At 37.6% G+C, this 26195-nt stretch overlaps 2 protein-coding genes across 7 annotated transcripts; one reads left to right on the top strand and one right to left on the bottom strand.

Moving 5' to 3' along the window:
- Window positions 1–4377: 4377 nt before the first annotated feature.
- Window positions 4378–16276, bottom strand: crtac1a (cartilage acidic protein 1a). 6 transcript variants are annotated; one of them, XM_028446473.1, is made up of 15 exons: window positions 16199–16276; window positions 14873–14950; window positions 14259–14464; window positions 12941–13137; window positions 12725–12861; window positions 11270–11426; window positions 11056–11190; window positions 9562–9698; window positions 9352–9488; window positions 9173–9255; window positions 7436–7536; window positions 7183–7351; window positions 6075–6220; window positions 4665–4704; window positions 4378–4590 (listed from the first exon to the last, which is right to left on the bottom strand). In XM_028446473.1, exons 3-15 carry the CDS (start codon window positions 14453–14455, stop codon window positions 4583–4585), a joined length of 1644 nt encoding a protein of 547 aa, XP_028302274.1. In that variant the 5' UTR covers window positions 14456–14464; window positions 14873–14950; window positions 16199–16276; the 3' UTR covers window positions 4378–4582. The 6 variants fall into 6 exon arrangements, with proteins under 6 accessions (XP_028302274.1, XP_028302267.1, XP_028302258.1 ...); XM_028446466.1 differs by having other exon boundaries at window positions 14873–14998; window positions 16111–16270; XM_028446457.1 differs by having other exon boundaries at window positions 16111–16270.
- Window positions 16277–16433: 157 nt separating this feature from the next.
- On the top strand, window positions 16434–24504 carry r3hcc1l (R3H domain and coiled-coil containing 1-like). Its single transcript, XM_028452630.1, has 7 exons — window positions 16434–16628; window positions 18212–18674; window positions 18760–18956; window positions 19982–20052; window positions 20182–20277; window positions 21464–21604; window positions 24151–24504. Exons 2-7 carry the CDS (start codon window positions 18237–18239, stop codon window positions 24201–24203), a joined length of 996 nt encoding a protein of 331 aa, XP_028308431.1. The 5' UTR covers window positions 16434–16628; window positions 18212–18236; the 3' UTR covers window positions 24204–24504.
- The last annotated feature ends 1691 nt before the right edge of the window (window positions 24505–26195 follow it).

Genomic DNA, 26195 nt, shown 5'->3' with positions numbered 1-26195 from the left:
TTACCATGATTTCTTGTGTTTCTTTGCCAGACAAGGAGAACAGTACTTCTTTAGACCAGTGTTTCTCAAATGGGGGTACATGTACCCCTAGGGCAACGCAACGCCACTACAGGGGGTACTTTAGAGAGAGTGTGGAACATTAATAAATCAAGTGTCAGTCACGGTCTTACCCCAGGCGTGAGATGAACAGAAATGATAAAAATTATAGAAACAAATCTATTCAGGAGCCACTAAATCTGAGTTTTTCTACCTTAGGGTCGGCACCCCATGTGGGGTCACCTGGAGTTTAAATGGGGTCGGCTAAAATTTCAGGAAAATTTGAATAGATTTAGAATTGTTTTTAAATATTATGCTTTAAAAAAAAATATTAAAACAGCACAAACTTAAACAACTGTATTTCTATAATTTCACTTTTAGTGAAACTAAATTGCAGTGAATAAATATTATCTGAGCTCAAACATGATTAAAAACCAATTCTGGAAAATAAAAAAAATATCTTCGGGGTCGCCACAAATTCTTGATATCAAAATGGGGTCACAATCTAAAAATAGATGGGAACCACTGCACTAAATAGTGTTTCTTTCCAGTTATTTACAAAATGAGATTATTTAAAATGTGTGTTATCACTAGTTCGTTCCATCATAATGATCTGTAGTTGTTTTTAAATAGTTTTCCAAGCAAAATGTTGCAGACAAAAGGGGGTACTTGGATTCAGAAATAAGAGAAAGGGGGTACTTGAGCCAAAAACGTTTGAGAACCACCGATCTATAAACTACTGGTAGTTTGTTGCCATTTTTCCCTGTGATCTCACTTCATGCTGCCAGACATTCAATTTCAGTTTAATTTGGATCTTTCCATATAAGCCTAAAGATCCCAAAAACTACATTTAAAACCTGAGGAGACCTGGCGTTCCAGGCTGTGGCCCCCAGACTCTGGAATAACCTGCACCAGTCTCTCCAGGAGCTTAACTGTGTGGACACTTTTAAAAAACTGTTTTTCAGAAAAGCTTTTAGTGAAATGGATTTATTTTTTTATAATTTTTTTTTATCCTTTTATGACGCTGCTCTTATGATGTATATGCACCCATGTTTTATTATTCTATTATGATGTTGCACTTGTATCTTCACCACAACTCTGCACAGCACTTTGTGATTTTATCTGCAAAAAGCGCTTTATAAATAAATTACTCATACTTACAAATCGTTGTAAGAATGAAAAGAATGACGGAAAAAAACACTTTTATGCATCCGTCTACTGGACTCCACATCCCACAATGCAATGCGGTTAACTTTTTGACATTGTGAATAAACCCGAGTGTTTAGAGATCAAAACAAACTTTCGAGCAGCAATTTCAACCTTTTACATCTATTTTCAAGCAAATCATTTTTGATTTTATTGATTTATGAGGCTTTTCTTTAAATGATAAGAAAATACCATCTCGAGCAGTTTGATCTTTTCCTGAATCCCTCCGACACCTTCACCAACACCACATCATCCCCTAAACACACTGGACCAAACTAGACTCACCTCATTACCAAATGTTCATACACGTATATATGAATCCTGCTTTTTCCAAAGACATACGCACACCGTACATTGGCGGGACATGTACAGTAAGTAATATTAGTCTTATTAACCCAGGTGGACAGGGACCTCTGCTTTACACTATGTTGGTAGCACATGAATGTCTTTCCACTCCAGTCCAGTCCTTGTGTCTAATGTAGCAGATCTTCCATTATGATCCCTGTCTTTAAAAATGTATTGACATGCACATACTGTATATCCAAGTACTTTCCTCTTGGTTTCTCAAAACGAAGCCAATGGTTCCTTAATCCTAAATTAGATTATGCAAAGTCCTGCTGTGCATCCAAATTAGCTGTGAGTAAGAAAAGGTTGGATCACAAAGTCTTCCTGATATTTACCTGAAGTGTTTTTTTTGTTTTTAAATATGTGACATTTTCCTTGGTTTGTGAACAAAGATCCAAAGAAGAAAAGTGGCCAAAAAACAAAACCTCTGGCCAACAAATGTGAATGTGTCTTTTATTTTGGTGATATTTTGTTCAAAATCACGTTTTCATACTGCTGATCTTTGACACTCATTGCAACAAAGTATTTGAAAAGTTGTGTAAAATAAACTTTTTCATCCCATTGGAACAGATCTGTTCTGTTATTGGTCTTACTACCCACTATAGCAGTGATTCTCAACTGGTGGGGCGGGACCCAAAAGTGGGTCACAGACCTGTACTGGGTGGGTCGCGGACAGCTGGTCAAAATTAAATAAATGCTTAATGTCTCTCATGTTGTATTTTATTTTGAAAGAAACTTTTCTTTTGATAGGCATGCTGTGAAATGCATGTTACACAGGAAAATATGTAGATTTATGTTGGAAATAATATTATATGCATGTAGGAATGCATGGCAAAAAAAATCTGATCTCTGTTTTAATTTATAGTATTAATGTTACTCTTTCTTGGGATATGAAACAATTTTTCTTTATGCGACGTCTTCATTTTTATTTTGGACCCCGACCCCTGACCCCGAACTATTTCCACTATTTTAAAAAGGCTGTAAAATAATAATATAAAAATAATATAAACCTACGATGATCAGGCTTTATAATATGACCCCAGAATGCACCACAAGACGTCTAGATGCTATTTTGTGCAATTATCCTAATTTGTTATGTTAATACTGATTACTAAAATATCCAATTTGTGCAGGGCCTTGTTCATTATGTCTTATGTATTCGTTATGGAGTCTATTCTCTCGTCTGGACTGAAACGCTTTTTTTTGGCGTGCTTTTATCCTGCGTGTATTATCCGAACCAAAAGCACGTGGTCTGTCAATGAAGGTGGTCTGAAGCTAAGGAGGCGGACTGGGCCATGATGTCATTATTTTTGGGCTGTCTAGAAATCATAGAACATGGAGTTTTCCCAACTCTTGTCAACGTCAATGAAATCCGTGAAAATTATGAAGCGCACTTTTAATTTGAAACGCTTTTGTTGATAAACAATGTAACAGGTTGATTTGATCAGATTACTAATCAGATTATTGCAGTGTGAGGATCGGCAAACATTCTTCTTCGCGAGTCACAGTTTAAATCTCTTTTTCTTCCTCCGATAGTAACGACAGATTAACGTTTGTTTGTGTGGAATGCCTGAATGTATTAACTTCTTCCATTCCTGCATTCAGAAATGATCAGCGCATCAGCATCTGTCATCAATACGGTACCTATAGCTCGAAAGCGTGACCGTGTGACGCACTGGAAGATTGAGGAAATAACCCCCGCAGAGCGTCCTGCTGTAATTAAATTAAATTAAATCGGGCTTTCGCCTTTAATTGGCCATGTAATGTTAGTACATTATTGGAATTTGTCTTCTGCACTTAACCCATCCCTGAGGAGCAGTCGGCAGCCATTTTGCGGCGCCTGGGGAGCGATTCGGGGTTAACGGACTTGCTCAACATCCCACAGTGACGGCCCCGGTGAGGCTTGAACCGGCAACCCTCCGATTACAAGCCCAGCGTCCTTAACCACTAGGCCACCACTCCCCTGTAATCCAGAGGAGACAGATGTTTGCAGTGAAACAGAACCATTCACTTCCTACATAATACACAGTTTTAAACATAAAATGTTGAAAGTTTTATGAGCAACGCCGAACTGAAGCTGAGCCTCATTTAAATATGGGTGGGAACACTTTCCGGTATCCATCTTCTCATGCGCATTTCACCAACCTCCACATATGACAGCTTGTTTCACTTATTATTTACTCTGTAGCAGATCAAACTGCAGGCTTTACATTGGACATAATATGAAAATAGTTGGACATCACTGTGACCAACGTGGACAGAAGTCTGACGTCTGTCAGAGATTCATTTATCTGAGCTGAGGCGCAACACGGGAGCGCGGATCTGATCAGCTCCACGACGCAGCACCCACCGCCCTACGGTGAAAGGAGGGGACGGTGTGGATAAAATATAATGAAATGTAACACATTTTGTGCTGTCTAGAACTGTTAAATGCAAACATCTTGAACTCTGTGACAGTGTCAGTTTAGTCCATATTTCTCATGCAATATAAGGTTTCACCTTATCGGGGCGCTGCACTTATTCCTGGTTCAGAAGCGCGTAAGAGGAAAAGAACTTAAGCAGAAGGGAGAATGCGCGCAAGGCCAAATTTGAATGGGTACGCCCACATTTCAGGGCTGCTCCACCCAGAGTGCGTAACTGGGATGGAGGCGTGCAGCGACTGACTTAAGTACAGGGGGAGAATAGCACAGCGCCGCTTTTCTGACTTACGCGCATGGGACAGTAGACCCCTATGTGACTTGTTAAGTCTTTTTTATTATTCAATTTAAAACATAATCCAACCTGGCCACATTATTGTTGAAGACGTTTATTCAGAACCAATGTGTATCAATCAGTGGTAAGACAAGAAAAAAGAAAACAAACAACATTCCGACTCACAAAGTTAAGCAAACATGGACGAACGCCCGTAGCAAAAGTAAAGCATGTTAAATCTTCAATCTCTCTATTGTTACAGTCAACCACAGAGTGTTGCTTAAACCATTTCACAGTGAAATCCTCAAAGACCTGCAGAAAAAGTAACAACAAGCAGTGAGAAACAAAAAGCCAAATAAGTAAATGAAAAGTAGGAAAACGCGTACCTGCACAGCGGCCATTATTAACCATGAAGCCATCACCACACTGGAAAATACAGAGTGAGGAAGAAAAACATCACACCTAACATTCTGTTGATTATTTCTTCTAAAGTTAAAAGTGAATAAATGACATTTAAACTGAGTGACAATAAATGTGTAGCATAAGGCTGGCGATATGGACCAAAACTCACATCTGGATATTTTTTCTCAAAATGGGGATAAACACGATATAAATCTCAATATATTTAACTTAAAGTCTTACCAGAAAGACAATTTGGGGTAAAATGTACTGATGCAAAATGCCACACAGGCCCATTTATTAACAAACAGCACCAAAGGCAGTGCAGTTGTTTCTGTATGGATTCTTCTTCTAGTTTGGGTGAAAATTGTAATCTGTAGTTTTTTTATGCAATTTTGGGACTCGTTAGTGCTATCTAAGCGTTCATAACTATTCACTGGTTTAAACTAGCTGGATGGCATTCGGTAGGTATATGCATTGGACTGGAACTAGCAGAAAGGTAATTTGGACCCATATCTAAATCCAACAGGAAGTGTGAAATTTTGAATTTAGCGGGTCAAATTTGGCACTGTTTTGTGCAATTTTTGGCAAAACTACACTGTCTTTAAAAGTGAACTCCTAGTGTTCATGTTCTTGACAAGTTGGAGACAAATTATAAACGGTGAGTTTTTACCACATTACCAGGCCTACAGTGCATGCTTAAGTTTCATCAATTTTAAAACTGCAAACGTTTGAATAACTCAGCCGAAACCGCACAATATGTGAGCCACTTTGGCCTTTTTCTCCTGTAAGGGACAGCACGTGTGAGTGAGTTCTGTAGTGTGGCTTGTTTTGGGGAAGGTCAGAAATCCATCTTACTGTACTTTTTATGCTGTTCTAAGAAGCAGCAAAAGCAGTGACTCCTTAAACGAGAATTTTAACACAAAATAAATAATTAAATAAAAGTATATTGTTTCTAGGCGATATTGTAATTTTCTATATCGCCAAAAAATAAATCTCAATATGGTTGCAGTTGTCAATTAAAGTGCCCATATTAATTATTTTTCTTTTTTCCCCCCATTTTTTCCTCATTATTTTCTTTTCCTTTGTCTGCACATGCTTTCAAAGGTCAACACTAGAAAAAGTGGAATCTTATTAAGACAGCAATGCACGTTTTGCTATTACAATTAAATAAATACATTTATTTTATTGCATAATTGTGACCATCACCAGCCCTCCCTAAGGAAGGCTAAGAAACACTTCTAGGGAACAGGGAAGAGGGAGTCAGGGTAGGAAAATGGAAGGGGGTGGGGAAGAGTGGAGTGCCCATATTCACAACAAGTAAAAAGATGTAAAGCCAACGCTGTCGGGAACAATACAAACATTCACAGTTCCTCCTGTGTGTGCGCTCTGTGTACCTGCGTGTCACTGGTGAGCACGGTCACTTCTCCTTCTTTGGGATATGAGATTTCTACAACTGAGTTCATTTCACCAGTCTGAAGAGCTCGAGTGAAGGTAGTGCCGTCTGGCCAGGAGACCTCCAGAACTTTCACCTCATCGCTTCCTAGGAATCAAAGAGCATCAAATCAAAGGAAACAGCGAGGATGATTAGTGCTGTCAAGAGATTAAAAATGGAGAGCTGGTCTGTAATAAATTGATCTAATTAATCTCACCTAAAAATTGCTGAGAAAAGTCCTCAAATTGAGATGTTTTCATTTTCCATTATTGTAGCAGGTCAACAAATAAGTGGTTTTATGAAGTCATTTATGCTTTGTGTTTATAGAGAAAACTTGCATATACAGAAACAACGAAGTTAGAGATTAAAATCGGGCTGAAAATTAAATGACGTAACGCAATTGTCATCACATGGTACAAGGATCCAAATGTGCACCCCAGACATTTGTGGGTAATGTAAAAAATGGTCAAAGACTAGTTTTTCATCTAGTACGGCAGCATAGATTGTAATTTGTATAATGCATTGTTCAATTCCAAAAACTTGAAAATGTTGCACGCACGCACGCACGCACGCACGCACGCACGCACGCACGCACGCACGCACACACACACACACACACACACACACACACACACACACACACACACACACACACACACACACACACACACACACACACAGAGAGTCTGTTCCCTGGTCGTCGCGTCACTAGAGCGAATTGACTTCAGTTGCTATAGTCGCGTTCAGTGTGAACGCACCTTATACAAACGTCGTAAACAAACGAATCAAGCCGGGCGGAGTAATATAAGCCACGGAAACAAACGAGTGCAGGCATTTAGGAATCAAAAAAACAAATCGAAATTCAAACATCTTTGTAACGATTCAAGAACCGGATGTTAGGAACCGGTTTTTACTTGGAACCGGTTCTCGGTGCTCAACCCTAATTATGAGTTTGACTAATTTCGTTTTGGTCTGGGATAAAAATGGTTTCAAATATATAAAAACTGAAGTGATAAGGTGTTCTAATGAGTCTTTGGGTGTAGTTAGGATGATTGTCCATGATAACTCACCTAAGCCAAAGTGTGCGACCGGCTCCATCTCACACAGATACCCGGAGCCAGAGTCAATGATGCGTGTAAGAGCTCCACTCTGATTGGTGAACGCCGTCACCTTGGCACCGCGAGCAAACGCACCAAACTGGGTGCGAGGAATCACTCGCAGCCACTGATTGGATGATCCCTGACAACACAAATGTTAGGTAAGCTTGCGCGAGACGTTTTATAAGGAGAACACAGATGTACGTTCATGGGCACAAACCAACACCTGTTTGACTTTAAACACAGATATGGGCTGCTGGGCGCTTTCACCGTGAGCCAGAAGCAGGTCCAGGAGTCCGTCTCCATCCAGGTCCGTCACAGTCCCCCCTAAACAAAATACAAAGCCACTTTAGCTGTGAAAATACTATAACTCAGAGATGGGTAACTAAAAAAGAAAGGTTTTTGTCAATTTTTGTGACCAATAAAATCAGTTTTGTTGTTGTAGAATTAGCTTGCATGAGTTACATTCCAAAGCCTTCTGACAACAAGGTGGATAGACAATTTCTTTTGTATATACAAGTGAAAATGTGTTAAATCCTCTAGAATTTGTTAAATAACTAATATTAAAGTGAACTAATGGGTATGAGGTCAAAGCTGTGAATCATTTAGGGCCTGTACTATGAAGCTGGATATGCATATCCGGGATATCACTCCGTTAGCGGACTTTACCTAACAAAACATTCTCTGTCAGAGAGCCCCTGTACTATAAAGCTGGATATAAACACGTTCACTTAAGCTAAGTGATTTCAGCCTGGCATTGTGCGTGCTGCAGTGACAGGGGTGGAGATTGCAGTGTCAGACCAATCACAAACAGGGAGAAACTGTGTAGAGCAACTTAAGTCACAATTGTGGAAGAAAAAACACCCAGGCAGGAAGCTGCCGGCACTGTTAATGCGTAAAAGTGTGTGATTATACAATATTAATCCATGGGATGATAAACGGACAGCGCTCTGATCACTTTCACTTTATTACAGCACAGACGTGTTTCTATTCAGGTATTCCTCCTCTATTTATCACACACACACATTGTTTCACTGTAGTATGTTCCTGCTGATGCTGTCAGCGTCACTATAGCGTATGAATGAATAAATGAAAGAAGGAACGAGTTCATTCATCCACGATATGGAGAGTGTCCGACACAGGCTTCATCAGCTGACTGTAAATCAGTCCATCAGTTGTAAATCTATATCTATATATCTATATATATATAAAGGATGTCATCGCTAAATGAAAGGATTGCATTTATCCATTAATAATCTTTCTTTTCTAAACACAGCGGTCAGATCTAACAATGGGCAGCTCATTTTCCAAGAGAACTGATTGGTCAGGAGGCGGGGCTTTTGTTCTCGTTAGGTTAGGTGTTTAGCCGAAGTTAGCATGGTGATTTAGCCCGGTAAGACGTTAACCAACTTTGTAGTACACGACACATGGAATAAATCCTGGATGTTAGCGCAATATCAGGAAATCCAGCTTCGTAGTACTGGCTCTAAATCAAAAATGGGCAACTACGATCACAGCAGGGGCCACAGAAATGTGATTTCCTGCTCCGAGGGCCACATTATCAACATTCATATCAGCATTTAGAATAATGACCAATGTGAACAATAATTCAGGAAAAAACAAAGGGTTTTGTCTACTTATATTTTGTTGTTTTGTGTGGGTTTTTTGGCTATTTTTAAATTTGATCTTATTTTGTCATGGTCTTGTGTGTTTTTTGATTCATTTTGTGTGTTTGGGTTGTTTTGCGTTTTTCTTGTCATTTTGTAGATAAATATTCTTTTCATTCTTGTCTACTTTTGTCACGATCTTGTGTGGTTTTTGCTGTTGTTTTGTGTATCTTTCTGTCACTTTGTGTTTTGGAGTCATTTTGTGCCTTTACTTTGGAGACCGAACAAAATCAGACAGAGGGCCGCACATGGCCCCGAGGCCGCGAGTTGCCTGTCTGCCCTAAATGCTAACTGACCTGTTCCTCTCCCCTGAGGCTCTGCAGCATCTCCCACTTTAAGCTCTTGGATCAGAGGGTCTGCGTTGGTTCTCCTTGACACCCTGTCAGCAAGTACAGGCAGAAATAAACAGCTGGTGACTCATGTCTGTTGGTCGTGAGTTGGATCAGTGGTCGGTGAGCTGTGTTTGAATCATCACCTGAACACCCTGTTTGGTGCTGCTCCTCTGTAGGCAATGTTGTTGAAGAACACCTCCAGCTCTTTGTCGTTATCAAAATCAGCAGCGATGACCGTCCTGATGGGAGAGGGTGTCGCAAATCCTCCAGTTGCGATGTTCTGCACAGGACGACGCACAGGTTAACTCTGCTACGTTCTCTGGGGAACGTGAATTCTTGCTCCAATAACTGACCCTGAATTTGGAGTCACTGCCCTGCAGGTAGAGTCGGTGTGGTCCATTCCAGTTGCCATAAACAATGTCCGTCTTTCCATCGCCATTGAAGTCAGCGAGTGCAACTCCTCTGCCATGCTGGGATTTGTCCTCTACACCTTTAATATAAAAAAAACGGTTTATTCGACACAACGACATGTCTCTATATAGGGAAGCATACATTTCTTCATATATGTGACCATGGTAAATGTTCTGCCAGACTGTCTGTGGCCTTATTGTTTAACAGGCATGTTTAACAGAATGTTTGAGTTTGATTTTATTTTAAAGGTTTATTACGCTTATTTGGGGTGCCATGTGAACTGTGTAGTTCAAACCACAGATTAATGGGAAATAGAAATAAGCCAAGATAAAATGGTTAAAGGTAGTTTAAGAATGATCTACATTCATTAAAAATGCTGCATTTTAAAACTGTTTGAAAATGCCTGAGTTAAAGTATAAAGTTAACTGACTTTTAACAATCTGATTTTGTTAAAAGTGTGGTGAGAAAGAATGATGACTATAAATATCTGATTTGTTTCTTTGTTAAAACTGTGCAAATAAATACTAGACTTACTGTACGTGTTAAATTCGTTTAAAGTTTGGTTGTTAAAATACAAGTTAGAATACTAATAATTTAATATAATTAATTAAAAGTGGAAAACCTTCTTTTAAAAACATGGCACTGGTTTAAAACTCTAACAACTAAATGAAATACTTGGAAAGGGTTACAAAATTGAAAAAACGAAATTTGCTTTCAATGAAGGAATTGTTGTTGTACTGTGTGTTTTCTTTTTGAGCTGACACACCTACCTACAGTACCTAAAAATGATACTTTGAATAAAAAAGAGAGAAGTCATTGAAGGTCTGGTCCGTAAAGAGGAGTTCCTCTCGTCAGGAACAGCGCGAAATTGAGCAAAGACTTGACAGTAGAGGTTTGTCAATTCCTACTCACCTTTTTATTTATATTAACCATAACAAAATCAAACAACGAAGTTCAACAGGCACAACGGCGTCAAATACAAGAAATGAGTCGTGAAGTATTTTTAACATCACAAAGTGTGTAAACCCGCTCAGAAAAAAAGAGCTAAATTTGAAGGAATTATTTAATGAAGTGAGATTGATTTACAAAAAAAAACTTTATGAAAAATATTTTATGTGAATATTTACACTATTTCAATTATTGAATCATCATCTAATTTAGAAAAAATAAAAATGTAAATACTATAATAATATTGAAGCAGTGACACGTTAAAAAAACTGAGATGATTGAATATATATTTTTTATTTTACAAATTAAAAAACATCAAAAATACAATTTTGAAAGTATTCTATATAAAATTGAGTAAAAATGTAGCCTTTACTTATAGCCGTACTTATTCCTGCACAGTCATTTGGGTCCACTGGTACCTATCCTACACTCTGGATTGACAAATAATGTATAATCACATTTTGTAAAATGACGTTTTTAATTCTGACCTGCTTCTCTGGCAATCTCCACATAAGTCCCATCCCCATTGTTCTTGAACAGGAAGTTGGGCCCGTTCTCATTATCGCAGAAAACATCTGACTTTGAGTCACTTAAGATGGGTCCGACCACCACACCTCGACCTCCTGCACAACAAAAAAATGTGAAGCCTTTCTCTGTTTGTTCAAACTTTCCACTCCTCAGCACCCAAACGTGGCTCTATACCTGTCAACTTGTTGACCCCGGCCTGTGCGGCAGCATCGGACAAAGCGATGATGCCCTGAGTGACATCGCTGGCGGCCTCGTCCATTTCTAAGAGTACATGGGGTCCGACGTTACCTCTGGCATAGTTAGCCACGTACACTGAGTAACGACCTGTTCCCTGCAGAAAAACCACAAGCACAGTCCAACAAAACCATCGCTGACTTCAAAAATATGTGATCAATTATAGCTGATGCAGTAATGGGTGGAGGGAAGCATTGCCCTCCGAGTGGTCAAAGGTTTTCATTACAATTTTCCTAAACATTTTTTTAAAAGTTTTCTGCTGCTTTGATTCTAACATATTACTGTTAGTTTCATGTCACAGATGTTAGTTCAACCTCAGGTGTGTAGTATAAGTTTTCAGTGAAATGAAACGTTTGAGACTTTAGGTTGGTTCTTCTGTTGCGCAATTCTTCTTCACAATGTAAATGGTGAAGTGACACTACGCCTAGCAGTTCATATATGGTACTGTAGCAAAAATGAAGCAGAAAGTGGCCGCAGGCCTGTATTATCATAAATTTACAAAATTAAACGACGCGTTTTTATGTTACTAATCATTTTTGCATTACTGTATGTGCTACACACATTGTGGTTGGCGCAAATCTCGAGACTCTCTATATATTTAATTACATTTTTTCTTTTGCCCCCCCGCCTGGCAAGAATCTTAAACTCTGTCTATGGGAGCCAGACAATTATAGACAAAAAAAGACAGCTGCTGTTAGCATGTAAAGGCAGATTACACACAACTGTCAATTCAGTTATTAATACAAAAATCCCAAAATGCACAACTTGCATCTAGACAGCATAGAGATGTACAGTAAGTGGAAAACTGATGTTTAAAAAAAGCTAATTAACGCTAACCCATAAGAAAGACATACAAAATAGAAAAAAAAAACAAGTTATTGAGTTAAATTTCTGATATTTTCCAAAAATTTTTGAAAATTGTTTAAAGTATAAAGTGCATTACAAATAAAATGTATTATTAATAATCTATATATTGTTATAATGTTTTTTAATGAACATTGAAAATGTATGCGGCAAATCTGCAAATTTGAATTTATAACATAATTTACGGTTAAACATTTTGATGCGCTGTAGGCAATTTTTTTTTTAATAAATAAAAAAAATTCTGTGTGGATCGTTTGTGTGGGACAGTCTGAAGATGGGCTTTAGCAAATTTGGTGTCAGTTTAAATCATAATTAGATCTAAATGTATAAATTTGTCTTTAGTATTGGGTCTACATTTTGTAAAAGTTGCTAATCTGTAGCACATATGGTTGATGTGTTCTGAATTCCCAAAACCTTGAACTTTAGAGGTCTACTGTTTAGGACTATTTACCTTTTTTTAGCAGCTGAGGTAATCTAGCTAGGGACTGGACCTTTCGAGACAGAAAGTAAGTGAAAAAAACGTTTTCTGACCTTTCTGTCCACACACGCCACTGAACGTCCCGCCATGCGATTGGAAACTCCGCGTTGAACATTGAGCTCATCACTGAGCAGATCCTCAAATCGCCCATTACGGAACTTAAAAAGCTTGTCTGCATATGTTGCTCTACCTGCACAGATAAACCCAATAGACGTTTAACACAACCTAAACATTTAGCTTTGAATCTGTCAGAGAAAAGCGTGATTTACCGGAGTAGGCGTCGTTTGTGTTGAGGAAGTAAATCTCCTCACGACCGTCTCCATCCACGTCACAAGCGGTGACTCCAATAGCGTTTCCTGCTCGATCTCTCAGTGCGTAGTACGGAGAGTTAACGTCATCAATGGCAATGTTTACCAGCTTTTTTTCACTCCCATCGTATTTCAGCACAAGATTCGGCCCATTGTACCTAGGGTTGGGCGATACGGGAAAAAATTAATACCACAATTTTTTTCTTTGTAAAATCACGATCACGATTTTATTGCAGTTTTTTTCATTCAGATAATTTTGGCTATTTTCAAGTTATTTCCCTGTAAGACAAACCAATTCACCTACTTAAACTCATCGTCCAAAATGGAAAAAAAGGGATAAAAGATTATTTACATTGAAGTCACTCCTAAATGTTCACCTTCACTCTTCATTGTAAATACTGAAATAAAATAAACTCATGTTTAATTCATCATCCTTTTCCACTGCACTATTGCACTATTATCCTATTATTATCTTGTTATTTTGTTCAATTTAGTTTTGCACATATTAGTCTTTAATTACTGTTTAAATTTTCTAGTTTACTATTATTTAATGTTTACATTGTTAGAGAGAGCAAGTCAAATTCCCCATGTGTATAACATACATGTACTGTGAACGAACAAACAAAAAAATCGATCCAAGCAAAAAAATCGTAATTGAGCATTAAGGTTTGCAGTGTGAACATAGCTTTAGTTACACACAGTCTTTCTACTTTGTTTAGCTAAAGTGGTGTAGTATTAGCAACACTTAATATATAACAAGGCAGCATATCAATCTTGTGATTTCCATTTGTTTTTGAGGTAACACACTCACGTTAATAAAATCCTACTTTACGCAGTCTTATGAACCCCTAATTTCCCACAGTTTGAACAATCATATCCTTTACAAGATAAAACGTTACTGCTGTGGTTACATAAGGCCAGGATGATATGGACCAATAGTCTTTTCCTCAAAATGGTGATAGGCAATATAAACTTCATTTATTTTTTGTTTTTTTCAATATAGTTTTACAAGAAAAACAATAATAATCATGGAGGAAAAATGCCACAAAAACCCTTTTATTAATCACTAACAGCACAATATCAACATTTTGTGCCACTTTTGAGTTTTTCCTTCAGTAATGATAAAATGTGCACTACCGACGGTTCTACGATCTCAGTGATTTGGCAGATCGTCGTCATATTTTGTCAAATTGCACACCCCTAATTGTACCTAGACATGAACATTTATGTTACCTGCTTACATGTTCACATTTCATAGGCTGCTTGTTTCCTCACTCACCCTGCCACCACCACTTCCAGGTCACCGTCACCGTCCACGTCGGTCACAGCCATCCCATAGTTGAGCTGCGTAGGATTGTTAAGACGGTCTGGAGGAAGCATTGTCTCTGTTACCACTTGGAACATGGACTCAGTGCTCTGGCCTTGGGTGTCATGGCAGATTGTGATCACAGTGAACAGCAGAGCTGAGACCCACATCACTGCAGTCTGATGGGAAAGAGAGCAACACGTCAGTATCAACGTCACCGTTTAAAATAAAAAAGACAGAAATACTCATATTTCCTGGAAATAATGAACTATTTAATACATTTCCTTTCTATAAGTATTGAAATGTATTATTTTCTTTTGAATAATCAAACAAAGATCAACGAGCCTGGGTGACCTTGGTTTGGGGGTGTCCCAGTGTACAAAATGATCAGCTGTTGATAAATGTTGCGATTGAATTTGATCGTCATTAACTTGTTACGTCCTTCTGTTTTGAAAGCCCCGCCCACTGAGGTCAAACAAGAAAAGAAGCTTTTCTAAGATGAAAATCGGCATCCTCACATGAGGTTGAGTAAAAAAAAAAAAAAAAAAACATGTGAAAACTGGAATTTAAGAAGCATATTTTAAAACCTGTATGGAAGAGAATCAGCTCCTGCAGGTGAAGTCTGCCTCCCTGTGTGCACTGAGAGCAAGTTCACAACAGAGATCCTGGAGACGCACATGGATATGACGTTTATATCAGACTTGGTACGCATGCTTTAGGAGATAAAAATCACATTCAAATAAATTAACAATAGAAACATATAAAAAATTTTAAAAAGTTGATAAATGAGGGCCACGATATCATTATGCTGTATTTTATTTATTTATTTTCTTTTTCCCTTTCTTTTTTTTCTTTAAGCTGCATTTCATTTAAACTACATTTATATTTGAGAAAGGGAAAATATAGAATAGAGTTGTTTAAGATTGTGTGTGGTGTTTTAATTTGAAAAATAATATTAATTTTTAAATAAAAAAAATTTAATCAGTAATTAATTTGATCAATACTAGACATTTCAAATGGCCCATTTAAATTTCAGGAGACCCCAAGGTTGAAAAACATTGGGCTAAACAGCAGAAACATTATCATCCTAAGAACTCTTGTTTAAAAAAATAAAAATAAAAAATTGTTAAATTATTACTTGATAAAAATTCTACCATAATGCAACCTGCTGAAATTGGTCACATTTGCTGTTGTATTGGAAAAAAAAAGTGGTTCTTGTAGCAAAAAAAAAAAAACATCTTAGAAACCCAAGCCCAAGAAACTTTAGGGGAAACTACATAATATTATCTATATATTTTTTGCTAATAAAAACAGAGCCGTTGTTATGTTGCAAGTTTAGTATTTGATTTAGAGCCATTATTTTTAATCAATTCAAGAAATTTTCATTTTCTACTTTTAAGATTTGTCGATTTTTTTTTATTTGCTTATTTATTTGTTTTCATTTTGCAGAGATATAACTTTAATTTCTCCATCTACACAGAAATATGAGTATTTGAAAATGTTAATGTTGAAAAATATATTACTATTTAAGTATCCCAAATGCTATTGTGGAAGAAATTTGACGATTTTCCTGAATATTGTTTTGAAGATGTATTGTTAGTTTGACAATCTAAGCGTAATTTGCCAACAAATCAGCACATTTAGAGCTGTGCATATTCTTCTGATGCCATATTTTCAATTTCATTTTTCATTTTACTTTACTGCCAATCTGCCATAGCATCATTGATTTACATGTTTTATAAGGATGAACACACAACAGCCGCAGTGAAATACCCTTATTTATTTATTTATTTTTAAACACCCTTTATAATACCAGAGTACTTACGACAGGATAGTCCCAATGACGTCCTATTGTGCTCGTGCAGGGAGATGCTAATGAGATAATGCTGCTGCAAAGAAGTTTTAACACCCACCTCCGTTCTAAGTTATAACATCATTCGCTGATTTATTCCACCTTATACAACACGTTTTTTTAACAATTTACACAATCTTGTGTAACGTGAAGACTGTAACCAATCAGCAAAGAGCTTTCTGACTGAAAGATTTTTTGACCAATAGCGGAACAGGGTTTTTTAAAAAGGGTGGGACTTGTAGTCCTCTACCGCCCAAGTGCTACACATTTACATCGAATGACTATTGTATTGGACATATAGTTAGTCATATTTCAGAATATGTGAGACTTTTATTTAAATGATTATTTGTAATGTACACACATACACATGTATGCTGCCCTATGTTTTAGAATAGCGAAGCCAAGAACACCATCTCCCATAATCCTTTGCGCAGTCATTGCTACGTTCACCGTGCGCGACAGTAATCTGTTGTTTGAGAAGCCAAACACTGGTAAGATATTAGGTTATGTTTTATTTACAGCGTCTAATTCAGTAGTGTTCTATGATCATTATAATTAATGTGTCTTGTATAGGTCTATTATAGCTAAGTTTACCTTTGCAGGCATTGCCGCTAAGAAGAAGACGGTGCAGGAAGCTAAACCGTTTAGCTAACACTATCAGTAAAGATTCATTCATTCGGTTTCACTCTCCTTTTAGCGTTCGTTTTACATTTAATTCTCCAAAATATATTGTTTTTTTTTAGCTTTTTAAAGCCTACAATATGGTGCACATATACATAATTTTCTTTCGCTTTTAATTTTTTTTTCAACCAAACATATCCCATAGATCAGAGAATTCTTGTTTAGTTCAGGGGCCAAATACCAGGACCAGTTTGATCTTTAGTGGGCCACAACATTTCAACAACGAGCAATTCCAACATTATATAAAGTGCTCTGGTTTGCACTTCCATTTGATTATGATATATACAGTATTGAGGGCACCTACAAAATCAAAGCAACAACTGACAGATTTCATTCTGTAGGTTTTTCTGTGATGCTTTTTTTTTTTTTTAAATACAATTTTAGCAAAATTTCAGGAATTTGAAAAAATTGAGAGTCCTTTGACCAAATTTGTGATAAAAAAAAAGATGGGTATCATGTCATATATACAGTAACTGTTGGAGAACCACGGCAAATATAGTACAGTTTAATGAAATGTATGTATTTTGAGGGGCTTAGATATCTACAACTGAACTAGTTATTTACACAATAATTCATGGTTTTTCTTAGGGATCAACTGATATGTGTTTTTTATGGCTGATGCCAACACCTATTTTTTTTCCCCATCAGCCTTAGTCGATGACCGATACGGACTCCTGATTGAGGCGATATTTGGAACCGATACTACTTTTGCTCCCTCTACATGATAAAAATGACAAAATGTTGATAACAAATGGTACGAGTCTCGGTTTTTAAAAAAGGAACTTTTATTGAAATGAACAAAGGTGAGGTAGAACGACAACAAGTAAAAAATATTTAACAATTATTAAAAACAGGTGATATAGAAGAACAATATCGCCGTATAGAGATATCGTCACACTCCTAGTGGACATCTCATAGCTGGGGACCGCAGTAGGCAGCCACGGTGTTGGCCCAGGTGAGACTCGAACCTAAAAACAAAAAGAACAAGATTTTTGATCATGATGAATATACATCAGTGACATAATTAAATATATTATTTGTGGTAAATTTTGACAACTGTTTGGGGGATTTTTTTACGAGGCCGAACTCTTTCTACTTTTCTGTAGACCTATGCTGTTATAGCCTAGCTAATCACGTGATCCCATTCCTACAAAAAAAAATTAAAAATCCAAACTAAAGGTTTGATCTGGATCAAAACTAAGATTGGATTACGTGATCTAATCTGATTTTCAAGATTTGATCCAATCCGTTATCCAGAATCCGAGTTGATTACTTTTGAAAAACTGAGCCTCATCTCTCTCATCTCATCTGACTATCCATCTGCAGCATTTTTTGTGATTATCTACTCAAATAATGTTAATGTTTATTTTGTCCATTAAAAAAACCAATCCAGATGTTTGGGTGACATCCCCCCAACCATGGAAATGCAGGAACAAAAGGAGGACAGTGCTGCAGCTCCGCTCTCACAATCTCCGCCGTCACGATCAAAAAGGCCAAATCAAGCTCTGTACGTCCCGAGAAAACACCTCCAATCCTCCAAAGACAAACCCCAGACTCAGGAAGAAGGGAAACCACGACCCAGACCTCGGTACACGGACAAGGCACGAAAAAATGCCAAGAACAAAAAAAGCAAAGCTGGAGGAGCGGACCAGGCAGAATCTGCTGGTGATGGGGACAGAGATGATTTAGTGGACTCTAATAACAAGCTGGAGTTTAATGTGCAGCTCCACTCATCTGATGAGGTGACTGATGCTACCTCACAGCTGGAGGGAACGTCTCTACAGGAGGAAGAGGAAAGCTGGGACACTTTGTTTAATGATGACGGAGACTGTTTGGATCCACATCTGCTTGAAGAGGTCAGAGAAGATCTAGTTCTGAATTGACTAAACCTCTATGACACTGCTCTCCCTTCATGTAACTCCTCCCACTCCTTTATTTCAGATGGCTCAGAAGGAAGGAAGAAAGAAGGAGTCAAAACAGGAACCCAGGTTCGATTACTACAACATGAACAGAGATGACGACGATGATGATGATGCCATCGACCTCAGCGAGGACGAACTTTCACATATTGTCGAGATCTACGACTTTCCATCAGAGTTCAAGTCAGAAGATCTGATAAAGTTATTTCACTGCTATCAGTAGGTATAGTTCAAGTTTAAAGCTGCTGGAGACGCAATGTTTTTTTTTTTTTTTAGGTCAGATAAAGACACAGTGGCCACGGTTACAGGATGTTTTTTTTAATTCGGAATTAATTATTCTGCTTAGTGTTCACATGGAAATAGTAATTCCTAATGAAGGTTCACATGGAATCACGTTTATTCGCCTTTATTGATTTCCGCTTTAGGTCTGGGGGTTGGGAATGTTTCTGATTGGACAGGGGGCCAGCGTGACGTATCACGTCTATCGAAAAAAAACACAAAACAAACATTTTCTTTTCGGCTACAACATAGAAGACCACATAATACCAACTGTTTTCACTTTTATTTGAATTGTAGGTTTGAAGCAGGAGCTCGACAATAACGCACTGCTTCACGTTTCACGTTTCACTTTCGTCAGCTGAGGAGGAGAAGGGAGCTAGATTACCGTACTTTAGCCAATCAAAGGCAGCGGTTAATGCAGCGGCTCTGTTGAGTAGAGGGAGAACTTTCAGACACCCACTCGTCATTAGTGAAGACCTCCATGTGCCGATGACGCCCGTTTCATTTGCCGATGTCTGCGTGCGTAATATGCCTTTGTGTTCGTGTGAATGTCCGCATGTGTATTACATCCATATCTTCTTAGGCCCCTTATTAAATAATTCGTCTTGGCTCGAGTCCAACGCTTGCTTTGGGCGTCCATCCTAGATTATGTCGTCACCAGTGCGTCATCGCAACAGGACGTACATACGCAGAATGACGGAATCAAATGTTTACAAGATTGAGGAATTATTCCATTCGGAATTAAAAACAGAAGAAACCAGCCGCTTAATTCGGAATTAGGTTTAATTCGGAATGGTCATTTTCATTCGGAATTAAGTCTTTACAAGGTGATTTATTAATCCTTTTGAAGAGGATTTAACTTGTATTCTGAATTAAAGGATGAATGTTACTTTAATGGATACAACCACTCGCTGTGTAATAATACCATCATATGGTCACATATTCTGAGCTGGCTTTGTTTGCAGACAAAGAGGCTTTGACATAAAGTGGATCGATGACTCACACGCCCTGGGCCTCTTTTCCAGCTCCATAGCAGGTTAGTGAAGCTGTGTCATATTCTGCCTGCTGGATCAAAACCTGTGGAGAAGACTTTAGTAAATGTATCTTTTACAGTACCGTATTTGTATGTTCTGACTTTTTTAGTTTCTTCTTCTTCTTTTTGCAGCTCGTGAAGCTCTACGGTCAAAACATCCACTCATGAAGTTGAGACCACTGTCCAAATCCTCTCAGACCGTAAAGGCTAAAGCTCGTAGTTGTTCAGGTAAAATGTCTGCTGTAAATCGACTTGTCATTAATACAGGGTTCCCACCCATCTCTATTTGTTCTAAGAACCTCAAAAACATAATATTTGAGCTTTATTTTCCCAAACTCGCCTGTTTTCCAGAGTTTCAGCCTCTGAAAAGTCAGTTTCTGAGCAACTCTACACAAACAGGCTGATTTGCGGCCTAGTTATGCATATTCATGAGTGGGCGTGTCTATAGACGGGACACTGACTTCCTCCTCCCACCCACTCTGCAGCTCATGCTGCTTTATAAACACGAGACAGAGCGTGTGCCGCACAAATTTATCATCAAAGTGGGAACGCATCATCAAATTGGAGCGAGGTGTTTGGGCTCACCCTGCAGTAAGAAAGGAGCAAATCACCCTCTAACTAACGATTGAGGGAATCAATGAAAAAAACACTTTGGACATGTGTATGAAGACCTAATAGCACTTTTATCATGTTTAAAGCACAGAAAAGTCCATTTAGCTTAACATGGGCCCTTTAAACCAAGTGGTTTATTTAAACATTAGGCCCATAAAATAATCCCAATTTCTTGTGAACCTAATTAGTAGGAGTATGCATTGTCATGAATCTGACGATGCGATTCATGATTTGCATGTCATGATACGATATATCCCGATAATAAACTATACAATATATATCGCAATAACAACAATTACACATTTCACCTTTACAAGTACAAAATGGTATGATATACAATTCATTTCATTTTTTTTAAACTTGTTAAGAACAAGTAAATGGCAACTAACAGTAATTCAAGAACAAAAATCAAAAACAAGTGGTATATTTATCAAACTGTCAATTTACATTTTTCAAAAAAGTTAAATTTTTGTTTCTGCAACAGATTCTGATTCTATTAGGTTCCTAAATTCTTAAAAAAGGAGTTGTTTTATAAAGTGCAATCAACTTCCAGCTAAAATGCATAGAGGAGTGAAGTAGTTTAACAAGGTCTGACGTGGTTCACTGACACCTAGTGATCGGACGTTTATGTGCTATGCATATGTTATATGCATATGCACAATTTAATGGTTTTATTATTAAAGAAACATGATTTAAAAAAAGAATGTGGATATTTTTGGATCGATACGATAATCGCAGATATATCGCTGATTCGGTCTTATTCTTACACCCTTACTAATAAATGTGTTTCCTCTTCTTATAGACTACCTCCTGCCTGCTAAAGAGCGACCCCAGACGAGTGCGGCGCTGGCTCGGAAGCTTGTGATTGGTGCACTTGGTGTGAAGAGCACCCTGACTAAGGAGCAGCGAGACGCTGAACGGAAGAAACTTCAGGAAGCAAGAGGTGCGTTTAGCTAGCTTTAGCGTTTAGCTCATGCTCTCACACATGGGTCTAAGACCTGAAAGTAATAGAAAACCCTTACTTTTTAAACTTTGTCTATTTTCTTTTTGGACCGTTACCAAACGGTCCATGAATTGCTACCGGCCCACGGCCCAGTGGTTAGAGACCAATGGGTTAAAGTGTGAAGCCTGTATCCATGGCTCTTATTGTGAAAGGGTAGAAGCAATTGTTGAGTCGTTGATTGTATGGGTGGATGTAGAGAGAGTAGAGCTGGTTCCCAACATTTTTTGGGTTGTGACCCCATTTTGGTTTGACAAATAACTTTTTGATTATGTTTGTGACGAGATGCACCAGCTCAGATATTTTTCTACTGTATTTTTAAAAAAACACGATTTATATTTGAGTAAGTGAAAGTATAGAATAGTTTGAGAATGTGTGATGGTTTTTACTTTGAAAAAGAATAATAATAATTTAAAAAAATAGGGGTGATGAGAAAAATCGATTTCTGATATTACGTCAATTCTAAATCCATCCATATCGATTTTTTTAATTTAAAAAAATAATAATTTTTTTTATTTATTTACCTAAAGTCATGTTGCACTAAAGTCAAAATTGGTTTAAAAGCCACAGGCAGATTGTATGTTATTTTTTTTCTTTTAAGTTGTTGGCACATGGCATGTTAAAGCCAATGTTTTGAGTGTAAAATATGCCAATAAAATATATTTCATGCAAATTGTTTTAATGAATGTGAACACATTTACAGATTAGTTGTTTCTTAAGTCATATATATATATATATATGTGTATATATATATATATATATATATATGTATATATATATATATAAAATCGCCTTATACTTTCATATCGTGACCTATGTATCAGGATACAAATCGTATCGCCAGATGCCAGGCAATACACACCCCTAAAAAAAATAATTTCATTAATTTGATTTATTTTTTTGTGGAAACAGAATATCCTAAGAAAGAAAGAAAACAAAAAGATTCTCAACATAATTCAGGAATTCAGTTTACATTTCCAAAAAGAGTGTAAAGAAGTACATACTTTTAATTTAATCCTACCCTTTATCCATAAATCTTTTTTTTTAATCATTATCATAATTAACAACAAACTCTTCATTTCACCTTTTAAAGTCTTAAAGTGCTTTCACACTGAACGCGACTGAATTGAATGAAGCAACGCAATTACATTGAAATCAATGTAAATGACGCGACCTCAAGTTATCGCTCCTAAAGCGATGAGACGTGTAATTTGAGCGACAAGGTTGCGCTTGATCTCGTCACTCAAAGTTGAAAAATCTGGAATTTTTAAGCGACTTAAAGCGACAAATCCCTCGTCCTTCACTGTTTGTAGCGTATAGGGCTGTACAACAATTCCTCAATTTATCGGGGCAAAATGAAAGCGCTTAACTTCTTGAAAACGACAGTAACTACTGGTCATAACACATTCTGAGTGAACTCATCCATTAATATCTCTGTAAGTTGATCCTTTAAACCGTAAAAGCGACTCAAGAAGGAAAAGGAGTGATCAACCCCTCTCTTTATTTCTCTCACCTTTTTAAGGTGATTATTTTTGACCACTGAGGATTTTATTTTCTACGTATGAGCTGTATGAACAGAGCAGACTAAAGATCTCAGCTGCAGCACAAGGTTTCCACCTCATGTGGGAGCTGTTTCCTCACGTCTGTAACAGACGGAGCAGAAGCTTGTCGTCTGCACTGCCGTTCATAACAAGTCTATAATCAGCACAGCAAAGATGGAACATAAGTATACGTGGTATATATAGTAAAACCACATGTGGCCGATCCTTGAACAGTCCGTCCACAAGCACAGCTCACCAAAAACAGCTCCTTTTGTTCAGAACAGTGCTTTGCTTTTTATTTCCACGGTCAGTAAATGTAAGGGCAGAAGTGCATCATGTGCTTAACTCTGTGTCCTCAGAACTCGTGCCACACAAGGTCTCATTCTGAAGTTTCAGCACTTCTGTTTTTTTTTGTTCATTGGATCTCCATTAGCTTCCACCGTGGTGGTTGCTAATCTACCACGGGGTCCATACAAAAAAAAAAAAAGATTGTAGTACATATAAGAACAGAAAAATTAAAAACAGTTAAAAATATACAGAAACGTTACATAAAAAGTTACATCAAGACACATTTTCATTACACCAACAAATACATTAAGAAATACAGGATATATACATGAAGATTGGTAAAAATGTGTTTTTAAAGATTTTCCAAATATGGGTAAAGTTGACATGTGTTTCAGGTCCCTAGGCAATTTGTTCCATAAGTTAAAAGCTCTAAAAAAAGACAGACATTTGTAAATAGTTGGTATTAGGACGATCGGTGCTAAGTTGGAGTTTGAAGCAAGTCGAGTATTGTGCGAGTGGATATGATGGAAGTATTAAATCTTTTCTTAAAATAATCTCTGTTGGCTAGTTAAATAAATCTTCTTTATAAACATTAGTAAACTATAACACATTTCAGTTTCCCCTCCTAAAACACAACAATCGTGTGTTCTTATCTTTCAGATCAAAAGCGTTTGGCAGCAAAGCAAAGGGATGACGCTTGGGAGGGGAATTGAACAAACACGCTTCAGCTTTGTCAGCTTTTTATTTCTTGATTTTTGCAGGAAATGGTTTCCCATTGTTTTTCTCAGCTGGCCACGCCTACTCACTGCCACCAGAAAAGGAGTCCACTTTTCATTTTCTTTCCTCTTCCTCAGTCATTTAGTAGCTGCTGCAGAAACTCTGCTATCTCTCTGTGGGATGAGAGCGTCTCATGTCTGTCCTATCGTCCACTGAGGCAGGGGGACTCACCTTGATTCACCCACCATAATACCTCCATAATTGTACTTGTAAATGTTTTAAGTTTAGTGAGAGAACTGCTTGTTTTGGTAAGATTTTTTTTTTTTTTTTTAATTAAAGTTTTAGTGATAAATGTATTCAGTAAAGCACTGATGAAAGTGAACTGAAGTTATGCTCTTTATTATTATATTTAATGACTCGGCTGTACAGTAAATGACTTCCCAATGTCATCATTAGCTAGGTTTCCATTACAGATCTTCGCAAGATAAAAGCGATGTTTCTAAATGTCGATAAAGAATAATTGCACTTTGAACGCGTTTCCATTGAAGGTTGTTTTGGGGGAGGAGCCTCGTAACTCCTGTGAAATCTCATTCCGCGAGACTTCGCCGCAGGAAGACGGACGCTCCAAACCTCCTTACAAAACTCTGTATTCCTTTGTTGTTTCACATCTAATGTGGCACGAGTAATTTTTTAAGTATAACGCTAATAAATATCCCGGTCTTTTCTGTTTACACGTACCGTGTCGTGTTTACACGGAGATAAGTGATCATGACGTGTATTTGTGGAAAAAGTGTTTCCATAGCGCTTTGGCGACACATTTCATTATCGAAACGTCTGAAATTCCTCCTCATGAAAGCGTAAAAACGTCTTTGCGATATTTGAGTGGTTTTTTTTGTTATTTGGGGGTTTCCATTACCAGTTTTTATTACAGTATTTAGATTTTGCGCATTTTGTAGGCTAATGGAAACACAGCCTAATAGAGACAATAACAGAGGCCTCACTTTTTAGGGCCTTCAGATGCTCATATATTTCCAGGAATGGTAGCTTGTGGTGTGTGTGCACGCGGGAGAAGGGAATGATATTGTGGGGATGGATGAGAAATAAAGTAATGGACTTGGTAAATGGACTTGATTTTATATAGCGCTTTATCACCACGCTGAAGCAGTCTCAAGGCGCTTTACATATCAGCTCATTCACCCAATCACTCTCACATTCACACACCAGTGGGACAGGACTGCCATGCAAGGCGCTCGTCGACCACTGGGAGCAACTTAGGGTTCAGTGTCTTGCCCAAGGACACTTCGACACATAGTCAGGTACTGGGATCGAACCCCCAACCTCTCGATCAGAAGACGACCCTCTACCACCCGAGCCATGGTCGGGTGGTAGAGGCATCTGATTGGTTCTTTCCACTCGGATCAAATGGCAGGGATTGGTCAGAGTTTTTAATAGAACTGCAGCTGCTACAGAGGACTGATTCTTCACGCTACCGATTTGATTTGATTCACGATACAATTCACTCATGATTTATTTTACAAAATGGGACTGTTGTCAAATGATGACTGAAAAATATTCCTTTATTTTTTTTGGGGAAAATACTGTACTATTTTCATTTTATTTTTAATTGTCAAAAGAATCCCTTGATAAACTATTCAAAACAATGCAATTTAACTAAAAATAAATCTTGAATGAAATAAATAAATAAAGGAATAATACAAATGAAAAAGAAGCTTAATTTAAATTCTGGTTCTATAGTAAAAAATGCAAAACTGCATAATAGTTCTTTTTCTTTTTAAAAGTGCAACTGAAAATTTATTTTGTGCCTTAACAATTGGACTTTTTAAAACAAAAAAAACAAAAACAAAACCGTTGTTGCATTGATTTACGTGAGATATTTGTTTGGACCAGCAGAGGGCGCTGGTAACCCAGTGGTCGGTTGGCATGCAGCTAATCTAGCAGTGAAGAAGAGATGCTATGCTAGCAGACAA

The sequence above is a fragment of the Gouania willdenowi genome, chromosome 1 (assembly GCF_900634775.1).
Source record: "Gouania willdenowi chromosome 1, fGouWil2.1, whole genome shotgun sequence".
Taxonomy (NCBI): domain Eukaryota; kingdom Metazoa; phylum Chordata; class Actinopteri; order Blenniiformes; family Gobiesocidae; genus Gouania; species Gouania willdenowi.
This window is presented reverse-complemented; position numbering and strand designations above follow the sequence as displayed.